The sequence below is a fragment of the Ctenocephalides felis genome, unplaced genomic scaffold (assembly GCF_003426905.1).
Source record: "Ctenocephalides felis isolate EL2017-DRISC unplaced genomic scaffold, ASM342690v1 CF-g0.4_SCAFFOLD_03571, whole genome shotgun sequence".
Taxonomy (NCBI): domain Eukaryota; kingdom Metazoa; phylum Arthropoda; class Insecta; order Siphonaptera; family Pulicidae; genus Ctenocephalides; species Ctenocephalides felis.
This window is the reverse complement of record NW_020539725.1, coordinates 22,886,673-22,900,936: the sequence shown is the minus strand read 5'-3', so window position 1 is coordinate 22,900,936 and position 14,264 is coordinate 22,886,673. Positions and strand designations below refer to the sequence as shown.

The 14,264-nt window shown below is 29.2% G+C and overlaps 1 protein-coding gene across 1 annotated transcript; it reads right to left on the bottom strand.

The window, feature by feature from the left end:
- Window positions 1-1,699: 1,699 nt before the first annotated feature.
- Window positions 1,700-13,683, bottom strand: LOC113385805 (protein spinster-like). The gene is given in 12 exon segments (XM_026623638.1): window positions 1,700-1,830; window positions 2,577-2,671; window positions 6,490-6,625; window positions 7,159-7,308; window positions 7,995-8,047; window positions 8,050-8,092; window positions 8,593-8,854; window positions 12,065-12,199; window positions 12,315-12,515; window positions 12,754-12,905; window positions 13,137-13,274; window positions 13,576-13,683. Coding segments are annotated over 11 exon segments (1,443 nt in total). The 3' UTR covers window positions 1,700-1,830; window positions 2,577-2,606.
- Window positions 13,684-14,264: the final 581 nt, after the last annotated feature.

Here is a 14,264-nt window from a genome sequence, read left to right as displayed (position 1 = left end):
TTAAAACAATAAGTAAATACCACAACGTGAACAATACTGCTGTTTTTTGTCCTGAGGTATGATTCGAACTCGGTACCCTTTTGGCACGAAGCCACCACTCTACCAATTACGCCAGCACAGGCCACATTAACTCTGCTTTTTTCAGGCTTATGACTTGTTAGTTCGTTATATCTAAATAATAACTTTATGTTATTCAACAATAAGTAAATACCACAACGTGAACAACACTGCTGTTTTTTGTCCTGAGGTATGATTCGAACTCGGTACCCTTTTGGTACGAAGCCATCACTCTACCAATTACGCCAGCACAGGCCACGTAAACTCTGCTTTTTTTGGCCTTATGACTTGATAGTTTGTTATATCTAAATATTAACATTATGTTATTCAACAATAAGTAAATACCACAACGTGGAGAGCACTGCTGTTTTTTGTCCTGAGGTATGATTCGAACTCGGTACCCTTTTGGTACGAAGCCATCACTCTACCAATCACGCCAGCACAGGCCACATCAACTCCGCTTTTTTTCGGCCTTATGACTTGTTCGTTTGTTATATCTAAATATTAAATTTATGTCATTCAACAATAAGTAAATACCACAACGTGAACAACACTGCTGTTTTTTGTCCTGAGGTATGATTCGAACTCGGTACCCTTTTGGTACAAAGCCATCACTCTACCAATTACGCCAGCACAGGCCACATCAACCCCGCTTTTTTTCGGCCTTATGACTTGTTAGTTTGTTATATCTAAATATTGAATTTATGTTATTCAACAATAAGTAAACACCACAACGTGAACAACACTGCTGTTCTTTGTCCTGAGGTATGATTCGAACTCGGTACCCTTTTGGTACGAAGGCACCACTCTACCAATTACGCCAGAGCAGGCCACATCGGCTCCGCTTTTTTTCGGTCTTTTGACTTGTTAGTTTGTTATATCTAAATATTAAATTTAGGTTATTCAACAATAGGTAAATACCACAACGTGAACAACACTGCTGTTTTTTGTCCTGAGGTATGATTCCAACTCGGTACACTTTTGGTACGAAGCCATCACTCTACCAATTACGCCAGCGCAGGCCACATGAACTCTGCTTTTTTCGGCCTTATGACTTGTTCGTTTGTTATATCTAAATATTAACTTCAACAATAAGTAAATACCACAACGTGTACAACACTGCTGTTTTTTGTCCTGAGGTGTTAAGGCGCGAAGCTTAAAAATTACTTCGACGTCTAACTGGGTGTTGTCGTTCTACTTTTCCTAACCTACCTTTTGAACTATTGGTGTGATCGGTGATTATTTAAGTAAAAGGCGACGTTTGATATAATATGTTTATTATAAAAAAAATATGTTGAATATAATGGCATCAGATAGTTGGTGTTTCTAAACTGATTTCATGTGCATATGATTTTGTTATCTTGGTTTAACCCATGATAAAAAAAAATTTTTGTGAATATGAAGTAATAGTAAAAACATTTAAACTCAAATTAATTAAAAAACTGACTTGATTTGACTTTTTTTTATATTCCTAACACAATCTTTTTATAATGATGTATATAAAGACTTTAATTTTAAATATAAAATTTTATTATGTTATTAAAAATCAATTTTGTACAGCTTAATTATATAAATTAAATTAGTGGTTCAGTCTTATAGCCACTTTAAATTTACCTAATAATACATGCATACTGTTCGTACATTCTTGATATGATAATAATTATTCGTATATAATAAAACTTTTAAAACAAAGCCTCTAAATTAAAATATTTTTTTATATATATTAAATTTAAATATCTTGATATTCATCAGCACAATGAGTTTCTACGTGACCTGAAGAAAAAAATAAAACATATTAAGGATAAATAGTATATAGTATATGTACTTGCATATCATAAACTTGAATAAATTTAGAACATTTAAAAAAATTAAATGATTATATTTATAGGAGGTAAAAATTCATGCAACTATGTAATATTAACAATCTAAATAATAATGTTTTACATCAAGACAAGTAATGTAATAAAAAATCGCTATTTTCTATGATTCCATGCCATATCAATAGGTATCAAACCCAAAATAAATGAACAAACTATTTTAGACCAACTATAAGTTCTATTTTAGTCCAGTCATTATAGTAAGTTCACCTCGGAATTCGAGATACCCAGCTGTAAGTCTGCAAATACTTGTATTTTGACACTAACAAATTGTCTCAAAACCTACATATGATAGCGTGTATCTACGATATGTAGGTTTTGAGACAACTTTTTAGTGTCAATATTCAAGTATTTACAGAATTACAGCTGGGTATCTCGAATTTCAAGATTCTTACCTAATTTAAGCTTAAATGACTGAACTATTTGAAATATTTCAAACTCTAAAGTCCTGACATTTTCATGGTTTACACTGTTTTTGTAAACTTTAATACAATTGAACTTAATCATATAATAAACAATTATTTATATATTAATATTTACAACTAATGCTATAGACAAAATCGAGTTTCATACCAGCATTCAATATATTATAAATTCTTAAAAATTTTTTTGTAAAAACTAAAATATAGATGTAAAACTAACCCCGATGAATGTTATATCTATCTCATGATGTTATGAAGGTGAATATGCATTTGAATCGCCACTAGTTGAACTTTCACTAAGTTCCATTCGGCCATCTGGAAGGAATCCAGTTGTGAGAAATAAATATATCTCAATTTGTACAACGGAATTTAAAATTTTAAATGTACATATTTAGTACGTGTAGCTTCGATTATATTTAGTGGTAACCTAGTATAATATACATATTGCCGATATGTATATATTATACATAGTCCCGATTTGGCCGGGACAGTCCAGAAATTCCACCTTGTGCCCCGAGTTTTTCTAAGAGCAATATTCGTCGCGGTTTTTGCTCTTATTTGATAATAAAATTTTTAACTTTGATCAAATATCTGAAAATGTTACGTACAAATGGTATGCTTATATGAAACAAAATGATATGAATGAGAAAATTGCCGTATACAAAATTCCCAAAACGGGTCAAAATAGCTTCTCACATTAATAATTTCGAATTTTTATTTTCAATTTTTAAAAAAATCATGAAAATGAATTTTTCAAAATGAATGAAATTATGAAAAAAATTAAACAAAATTTTATAAAAAAATTAAAAGCCAAAGTTCTTAGTCAGTAATTTTGATTTAAAAAACATGATTTATTTAATCGCTATTTTATTCTAAGTTTTCTGATTATTTACAATTATTATGCAAAAACGTTAAGTTACAAATTAAAATTAATTTTTATGAAAAAATAAAAAGTAGATCTCCATGAATTTACAAAAAAAAAAATCAAGTCGAAAAATAAGAAAATCAAGATAATAATTAAAACTGGTACAATATAAATAAATAGCGATTTGAAACAAATCATAAGATAATTTATATCCAACATCGAAATGCGACAGGTACTCAAAAGTATGTTGCGCGGTTTAAATTGGTTTTGGATAACATCAATCAAATAAACCATAAAGGTATGTATAAAATGTAATTTCTAACGCTAATTTTAGATTTGTGCCATTTGTGTCCCTTTGGAGTTTTTATCGCGCAAACTAATTCTGGCATTTTGTAAGTGAGATGAAAAGAAATATAATGAAATGCACTGATGCTAAACTAAAAAAATGTAATGTGACATGCAAACGTCTTAATGTTAATTTGATGTGAGTAAATATGTACATATAATAAAATTTAGAGCTATATATTTCTAAATTACAAATCACAAGCTATTATTAGAAACATAGCTGGGCACCGTTAATCAAAAAGTTAACTTCGTTAATCGTTAATCCGCTACAAAAAATGTTAGCTTCGTTAAACGTTAAAGCGTTACATTTCGGAATAATTAACGCAAGTTAACGTTAATCGTTAATCCGTTAATATGTATAAAATTACATTTTTATATTGTTGCGTTAGTGAACTTAAAAAACTTATTGGTTTAGGTTCTGGAAGTTAACAGGTTATGAATAAAACAAAATACTTGTATAATTCAAATGTGTAATTCAACCCCTTAATGGCGCGACGCGCTTTATGCACACACCGTGATAATAACTCTATTGGTCAACTTTCTGTTTTTATGATTGCATATTGTTTTTACAAGAATTTTTTTCTAAATAAAGGGAAAGAATTTTTTTGCGAAAAATAGGAAACGCGCGACGGGTTAAGCGTCGGGCATAAGGTGCATATTCCCCTTCATGAACATTAACATGTTGAAGTTCTCGTCTGAAAGCGAGGCTCGTTTTGGTGTCAAAATGTCTTTACCCGTGGAAAACAAACGTTCAACTGCAGCGCTTGAGGGTATAGCAGTATTGTATTTAATAAATAGATTTATGAATATCTGTTATCCCAGACGAATGCAGCATCGTTGAACAAGTCTTTTGAACATGTTGGCACTGTTCATCATTCACGAGTGGTCCAAATCTTTTCTCTATGTCATTTAATAAGGCATTGGCTAAAGCTGTGCCGTGCGGTAAATAGTAATAATTGGCAGGGCCGTGCCTGGGTATATGGCCGCCTGCGTGCGAGCATATAAATGGCCGCCCTTAAAAATAGCATAATAGGAAAATATCCAATATGTTCTCACGAAAAAAATCGTCTTGTAATTTTCAAGTTTTCTCGACATTTTAAGTCATTCTGAATCGTTTGAAAGCCGATTTTTGAATTTTCGGCAAAGTTTTCTCAAAAACGGTTAAATCCAATTCAAAAGTTTAAAAGTCATTTAATGTAACTAGATAATGACTAGCGCCTGTCAGTTTTGTGCGACGATCGGCCAAGCTGTTTCTAATCAACAGAAAAATATAAAATATTGTACACGTTTTAGCCAAAAATTCTGCATCGATTTTAAAAATTCAGGAACTGTTTGAAAGATATCATTTAGGAATCGTGCTGATTAGTTCTAACAGATCGGTCGGTTCGTTTCTTCGTGTTTAATTGGTGAATATTGCTTTACGATGATATTTATAAAACTTTTTTGGCGATAGTGATCATGGTCTCTGAGATAACTAAATATTTCGACCCACATTAAGTCATTTTAATTTTTAAAATATATATATTACTATCAAAGATTGCAAAAATGAGCGGCGCTTTTTTACGTGAGTCAAAATTTCATCTTTAGTCGACATTTTCTCAAAAATGCACAATCCCATTTGAAAAATCGTCAAAATTCGTAAATTCGATAAGCACTCGTGCTGCTTAGTTTTGCCTTTAGAATTTTCAAAAAAGTCTCAAATTTTTAATTAGTGAATTGATTTTAAAAATTCAAAAACCATTACAAACGTTTTCCATTTGAGAATCTTGCTGATTAAATTTTGTCAATAATCGACGAGTCGTTTTTCAGTTATTGATTAACAAATTGCTTTGGAAATTTGGGTCTTGTTTTTAATTTACTACAGTTTGTTTCTTGTTCAATAATATGTAATTTTTAAACTATTTATAAAACATAACTAATTTTTAAAAAATTGTACAAAATTGAATAATCTGCGATAGTTTTTCACATTGCAATGTACTCATGAATTAATATATTTTCATCGTTAAGTCGATTATTAACACATGTTGGATACTTCATGCAACTTGATTTAGGCAAAGTTGCCACTTACACCAAGTTTATAACTTATAAATTATTTAGAAACAGAGTCGCATTCAATAGGGCCGCCTTTGGCTGATTTTTACTACGGTATTTTTGGTCTTTTAGATATATACAGCGGACTTTACGGCAGCGAATGAGTTCAGCGGACTTTGAGCTTGGCCGCCTCTTAATCCAACAGTCTTTTAATTTGGCCGCCTTTTAATTCAGTAGACTTTTAATGCAACAGCTATTTATTTCGACCATTTTTTGTTATGGCCGTCTTTGAATTTGTTCTTTTTTTCATTTGGCCGCCCCTCGGCCGTCTCAAAAGGCGGCCGCCTGCGTGCGGTGCACGCACTGCACGCTGGCCAGGCACGGTCCTGGGCATTGGATTAACGATTAACGGACTTCTGGCATTTTAACGGAAGTTAACGTGTCCGTTAACATTTTCAAAAGTTAACTTAAAAGTTAATCCGTTAATCAAAATGTTAACTTCGTTAATTAACGATTAACGGATTAACGAGTTAATGCCCAGCTATGATTAGAAACATGGTTAATAGCAATTCAAATTTGATATCAATTTTAATATACTGGCATGCTTCACGATTAAATGATAAATTTCAACAAAGATCATGTAGATCTTCAGTGAACTTTTTTAAACTTAAGAAGACTAATGATAGTTACTGTTAACCAATGCTTATTCTAAAATTTACACCTATTCCAGGAAATATGCAAGCAAAAACTTCACAGTGTTCTAAAATATTGAACATAATATTAATCAATGGATATATGAATTCTACAATACACTGTAATTTTACATATTGAACAACAGCTACTACAAAAGAACAATTATTTAAAAAAAAAATAATACAGCATGATCACTAACCTTCTACAGCCATTTCCGCTTTTGAGCGATCTCTTGTTATATAAACAGCAGTTAACAAGAAGAATAAACCGCCAAGAACTTCCACAAAACTGGTGGTGAAGAGAGCGTATTGCATTGAACGAAAATTTGGTCCATCCTAAAATAAATCATTCATGTAAAAATATGAAAGTACTATAGACCATGTAAAGTATATAAACATAAATGATGGAGTTCGAACATTTTCTTAAGGAATAATGCAACAAAACGAATCATTAAAAATAGTCTTACAGTAAGTATTCACTGCTATAATAAATATTGTGTGTAATAATCTTGAAAAAGATTAGTTCATAAATAATGTTCGGCTGCTATACTAACTATATCCTTCATTTGATTAGACACAAACTTTGAAAAAGCAAAAATAATGAAGTACAATTGAAGATTAGAATTTAAAATTAATTTCATATCGATACTGATTGATATCAAGTTCAAAATTATGCAATTATAGATATATAAATTATAAATTAACAGTTTTGTCTTAAAGTTACCCTATTATGAATTAAATTATATTAACATGAGTATGTATAAAACATGAATGTAGGACTTTATCAAATACATTACATATTCATAAAAATCTTATAAAAGCAATATATAATGATTAATTAATAACAATTTTAATGATCTATTACTTACCAAACTATAATCAGATGAATTATAATTACTATATTTTTCTACCAATGAAATTTTATCAATGCTTGATTCACTTTGTGTATTTAGTAATAACGCTGATGCAGTAACAGCTACACCCGATGGACTAAGCAAAGGTTTTAACGCCTCAGAAATCTGTAAATAATAAATATTTACAATAATAAATATAAGGTAAGCCTTTTATAATAACAATAGCATTGTACTAACAATCTCAAGTGTTTTTTGAGAAACTTTCATGCGCTATGACAGGTATATCACACAAAATGACATCTTTGAAAATAATATTACATTAAGTACTACAGTATATGTGATGATAACTATCAAATCATTTTAGGAAGATTTTTTACTATAGCTTTATATAGCTATATATACATATATATTTTGTAGAGCTTTGAACAAAAAATCCAAAAATGAAAAAACAAAAAAGTTTTTTAAAAAAACATTTATTTATTTACTGTCGATGTTTCAAAGATGGAACATACCTAGTTCCGAAAGGTTGATATATATATATATATATATATATAGCAAAGTCGCACTGAATCAGATCTATTAAGATAAACCTATTCAAATTAAACAAACATTGACTAATACTTTACTTACATATATTTAATTGTATTTTTATAATAACCTTTAGTCAATTTACTGCTACTTGTAAATTTTAATTTTGTAAAAAAAAAATCCTCCATTACTTCATAATTAAAAAAAAGAAAGAAAATTAACTAGTTTAAACACTTGCATGGTTTGAAATTTCAGTTCTAAAAATAGTTCCAGTTTTACCTTCACATATTTAAGACATGAGACTAGAAAATAATTATACTTACAACACCAATCAAGTATGGGCTTCCTGCATCTCCAAATGTATGCGATATTAAAATTGGAATGCTTCCGCTGTAGATCTACGAGTTGGAATGACCACATACTGCAAAAAGCAATTGCATTAAATCAACATTTTCTTAAAAACTAAACACTTATTTATCTTGAATTGTCATAATAATATCATTGTAATTAGAATTATGAATTTAAAGCAAAATTAGTTATATCGATGAAATTACAATATATATATTATATATATATATATATATATAATTAAATCAATTGAAAACACAAAATATCACAGCTATTTTGAAGATTTAAAGCTGAATAATAAACAAAAATCATATAAATATGAAAGCAAAATTTTGAGGTTAGGTTCTAAAAAAAAATTTAGCAGGTCGCACTTCAATGTATAATGTCTTTATCTTATGATAAAAGCTACTTTAACATTATAATTTGAAGTGGGCAACCAGCTTGTTTTTAACAAAGAGCAATAATCAATATAATCACAGAACTACTTTTACAAACATCTGTGAATTAATATAGAATCGAAAGTGGCATACATAAAAAATCATTAGCCATATTATTCATAAATGGCATTCTTACCAATAATATATCAGCTACTATTGCCCAATTCAAATTTAATGCAAGTTCACCAAAAAACATTAGAATAAAGGCAACTGTTGAATTCAACTGAACAACCAGCATTCCAGCGGCTAATAAAGGTGTGCTAATTAATAAACCAGCAGCACACAGCAAAGGGTCTGCTCTAGGATAAGTTTTCTTTAAACTCTGACTAAGATATGAGCCAAGAGGAACACCCACAAGACCAGAAATCATAGTTAGAAGACCAAATACAAAAGCGACCCTGAAATTATTACAAAAAACATTTTGCTAACATATTTTATGACAATATTTTTTTCATACAAAAATAAACGCTTTACTTCTTTCTAAACATCAGGGACTCTGCTATGAATTGGCTTTTACAAATAGCTTAATTATGATAATTACATTTAAGCAAACAAAATTTGTAACAAATATTTCAATTGGCATTGCTATTTGCATCAAGTTAGTTAAATAATTTCATTTAATAGAATTTAATTATAAAGTCAAAGAGTATCTCAAAAATTTAAAATCTTCAGTTAATTGTTTACAATTCATAAACTATTGAATGTAGTTGAAAACTACTATGTATTATGTAAGAATATTATTGATATCAAATATGATGATCAGTCATAGAAATGTGATTCATGCACATTCATTAAATCATTTTACTATTAAAATAATGACATACCTTTTACAGCAGCATTATAAATAATAAATAATAAATTCTTCAAAAAATGTATATATCGAGAAATACTTGATAATAAATAATATATTTTTTTTTTGAATAAATACGAATTTGTAATATAATATTTGTATGTAGTAAGTATTTTTTATTGTCTTGTAAAGTATTATAATGTTTATTGTAGCATAATAATTGAAAGATAAACGGGTTGCTTTTAATTAGAAGCAGCAAGAATATACCATTATAATTATTTAAAAGGTTTATCATTTATCCAACAACTGAGTAATTATTTTAAGAATATATCAATGCTAAAGCTTTACCAGTAGTTCACCAACCTGATCCTCAGACATATCTTAAAAAATAAAGTAAATTTTATTCTGAAAAATAATATTGAAAATATTTTGCTTAGATGTATAAATCATAAATAAGCAGTTTTGTAAAACCAATTATTGTTACCTGAAAACTATAAATATAAAACAAAACGAAATAAAACATATACATTTTGCCTGAAATCAAATGTGGAAAAGAAGATGGAGAGGATTAAGCCTAATTTACATAGACAATTTTATGCATAGTTTAAGATTTTAAATCTGTAAAACAAAATATAGGCTGAGAGATAGTGAATCTTTTAAATAGCAATGTTCCTGTCTTTACAGCAAAGTAAAGCTTTTGTACTGGTGATTCTTAGTGAGCTAAGTATAAAAATGATGGTCGAGCAAGTTTCAGCAAAGTGATGGAAAATGTAAAAAAAAAACAAAAATTCAACATGTTTCTGTAAGTTTCAAACTATGATATGATTTAATTAGAATCAAATTGCCAAACCATTTCAACATGCCAGATGAGCCGAAAGGTTCACTTTTATGAGCAAAATGATTATGAATTAAAATAAACATTGCCTTTACAGTTAATAAATAAATGTTGAATAAATGTGAAATGCCAGGCAATTCTGTCCAGCCTAAGCCCACACCAGGCGAGGCTAAAGATGCTATGACGAGAGCTAAGTGATTCTTAGCATAAGCTAAGAATCACCAGTATAAATATTTTTAGCCTTACAAAAACAACGTTATTCAACAGCTACACTAGCTCTTAGTCCAATATTATGAGTACTAAAATTGTACATTATAAATAGTGATTGGCTTAACAGAGTGATATTTTTTACCAGAACCTTAATTCACTGCATCGGGTAGTATACTTATAAAGCCTTGAAGTCTAAAATTAAGTACATCATCAATGTAAACTAGGCTCGAAGTCATTTTGGGGCAGGGAGTCTTACCAAAAGCATATCCGCAACAAGTGGCCAATTCATGTTCATGGACACCTGTCCAAAGAACATGAGGGCGAAACACAAATTAGTGTTATAGCCCGGCGTTATTGCTGCGAAATACAAAAGTGGGGCCGCAACCAGCATGCCGGTGGCGCAGATCAATGGGTCGCAGGACGGGTATAGGGGCCGCAGACGAGATGCGATCAGCGAGCCCAACGGCACGCCCGTCACGCCTGCCAACATCGCTACAATACCAAACTTGAACGATACGCTGCAATATGGGAGTATAGGGCTTAAAGTTTGGATGCGTGTGTGAAGCGATATTTTTTCATGCAGGCTGGCGTGATTGATGTCGAATTTTCTTACAATTAGTCTATTATATATATATATATATATATATATATATATATATATATAGGATGGTCCTTAATATGGATGTTTTCAAATTTCCTTTCCCGAAAAACAATTTTCTGAAAGTTTTAGCTTTTAATATTAACTTTAAGATATTACCCACTCCAACCAAAGTTTCTTGGTTCTTCTTCCTAAGTAAATACTTATTTTATGAAATATATCAAATTTTTGTTGTAAATTTTATATTATATTTATGATCAAAATAAGCAAATACAATGTTATTCTCAAAATTTTGATTCACTTGTCGCTAAGTTATAAAACAAATGGAATTTTACCCATGCTTAGAAACTTTAGTTGGATACTATAATTATATTATATATAATTATAAATATAGATATTAACACTAAAATTATAAATAAGAAAATTGCATTTAGAACCCAACAGGAAAAAAGAAATGCAGATCACAAATATATCAAAACATCCATTTAAAAACCACCACATATTAGGGTTCCTAATATATATACATACATACATATATATATATATATATATATATATATATATATATATATATATATATATATATATTTATAGATACATGTATATACTTAGCAGGCAATAAGTTAAGTCAAAAAATGCAGAATGATCACACATTCAAATGTCAAATTGCATATATAAAACGTTGATAATAATTCAGTTTTCTTTAGTTCAAAAAAAAAATATATATATATAATATATTATATATATAAACTTGTATATTAAGCAGTTTATTATATATATTTTAAAAACACATATTTATAATACAAAATGCACATGCTCGCTTCATACTAGAATACCAAATAATTACGAGAGTCAAATAAATTTATCTTAAACTACAGCAAGTTGTTGTGATTGAATTTGTTAAGAATTGTATTTTCAAAATTTTCATAAAAATATTGGCAATAATTCATTGATTTCTATAAATACCCTATCGCATCGCATTAAATTTTTTACTACTACCCGATACTTTTTTTTTATAATGATGTATTTAGAAGTTCATTTTCCAATATTAACTTTGTATTCTGGTATGTAAGTGGATTGTGCATTTGTATTGGTGAAGTCTGCAATACAAGTGCAGCAACTCTAATCACGAAGTAATATTTTGACAATAAATCCTCCCGAACTTTGATACATACTCATTGATAGTGACATCTCGATTTCCTGGCTGCAAAATCATCCCTGAATGAATAAATTTAGGTCCCCACCAGGCTAGGGCACCAGTAACAAAGGCCACACAAGTAAATCCAGCAGTGCTCAGCATGAAAGAACGACTGAGAAAAAAAATATTGATTATATGAGAATAATAAACTCAAAAAAAAAATATAATTTGTTGTGGAGTAATAGTATAAAGTATTAAATAGCTAGAACAATATTATTCAAACTTACTTTTTGAGTAATGACTTCAGATCATCTGTGTAAGATGTTGGTTCTAAATCCATACTTTGTTCGCTATGTCCTCGTACTGGGTCCTGAATAAATTTAATTAAAATTACAGCAACTAATCCCAAAGCAGGCGTTACTCGTAGAGCCCAGTGCCAAGATCCTCCTATATGAGCCATCGCTGATCCGGCAATATATCCCAATCCACTAAAATTATTAATGGCAAATATTTCATTTTATTTCAAAGCATCTTATACTTACTTAGTAATTTTGTTTATCACTTAATTTTTATTAACTCTGGTCTATAAAAATATTTTAAACAAAATTTGTGAATATATTCCACAAGTTGTAAGAGAAAGTTTCTTTGAAAAGTTTTCTCTTGATTTTTTCAGCAAAAAATGCGTTTTTGCAAAAGAATTTTGCAACAAAGTTATAAATTGCTTACCTTCCTACTGGAATTGCAAAATAAAATAATGCCAACATTTTAGATCTGATGTCTTTGGCAAAAAGATCACTGATTATTGTAGGAGCTATCGTACTGTATGAAGCCTCTCCGACTCCTACTAGTGCACGGAATGTAATGAAGAAACCAAAATTCTGAAAAAAAAGAAAATCAGAGTAACTCAATCCAAAACCATCCAAACCTTTCACAAAAAACTGGCGTGCCCATAAAATCATTTTACGATGCTTGTTCTCCTGCTTATTTTGTTAGGTTCGATGATTTAATAATTGAATCATTGCAATAACGTTTTTTTTTTCAAAATACAATACTATTAGAATTTTATCGTTAATATTTTAATGCATTGATTGTTCCTTTAAATAAAATACTTACATTCATAAAGAACCTAAAAGCGTCGTGAGACTCCATAGGAATACTCCGGAAGCCATAATAATCTTCCTATTGTATCGGTCTCCCAAGTATCCAAACAATGGAGCAAAGACCATATAAGATATCACAAATACTGTCTGAAAGTTAAAACATGATAAATTAATGAATAATAATATTTTTTTTAAATACAAATATGAGTACTTGAAAAAAATTAAGACAAAATATATAAATAGATTAACAGAATTCAGAATTGACTCTCCACAGTTACATAGAAATCTGCAGGGATCCTGAGAGAAGTTCAGTTATGGTAAAATTTGTAAAACTTTGTATTCAAAATCAAGATTTCTTCCGTACACCAGCTTTTAAAAAGTAATTTAAGATATTTTAATCATTGTTTTATTTTAATGGTGATTGAAATTACATGATTAAAAAACTAACTTGTAATAATCCTCCTTGATCATCTCCTATTGAAAAGTAGGATTGTATATCGCCCAGTATACCTGAAATAGAAAAAAGAAATTTCAATCTCGTACGAATAATTAACATAATTGATGTATACATGCATATTGATTTAAAAAAAAAAACTCAACTCATAAATAATTGATCAAGTCGATGTAAATTGGAATATTGAAGACACTGTACTTAAGTCATAGTTATTTTTAGTAAAATGTAACACAATAGTTTTAATTAAAATAGGCTAAGATTTATAAGATAATTTATATAAAATTATTTGAATATGTTGAATTTACGTTGAAAAGGATAAAAGGCAAAACAAAAACAAAAACAAAAATAAAAACTTCTAAGTTTACTATTTCATTTATAGTTTACTATTTGACTTTTTTATACGCGGTGGAAAATCTGGAGGATATAATATAATATATATATATACTTATGCACATGAAATTTTTTCAATTATTAAAAATAATAACATCTATATGTAACAAAAAAGAAAAGTTGGCAGTTTTCAGAAAAAAAAATTACATCTCCGTATTTCTTAAAAAAAAGCATAATAATCAACAAGGTATAAGAAGGAAAAGAAAAAAATGCAAAAATACATAGTTCATATTGATACTTGGACTTACAGATTAAAATTTTTATTGCCGCTATGAGTCGATCAGGACATAGTT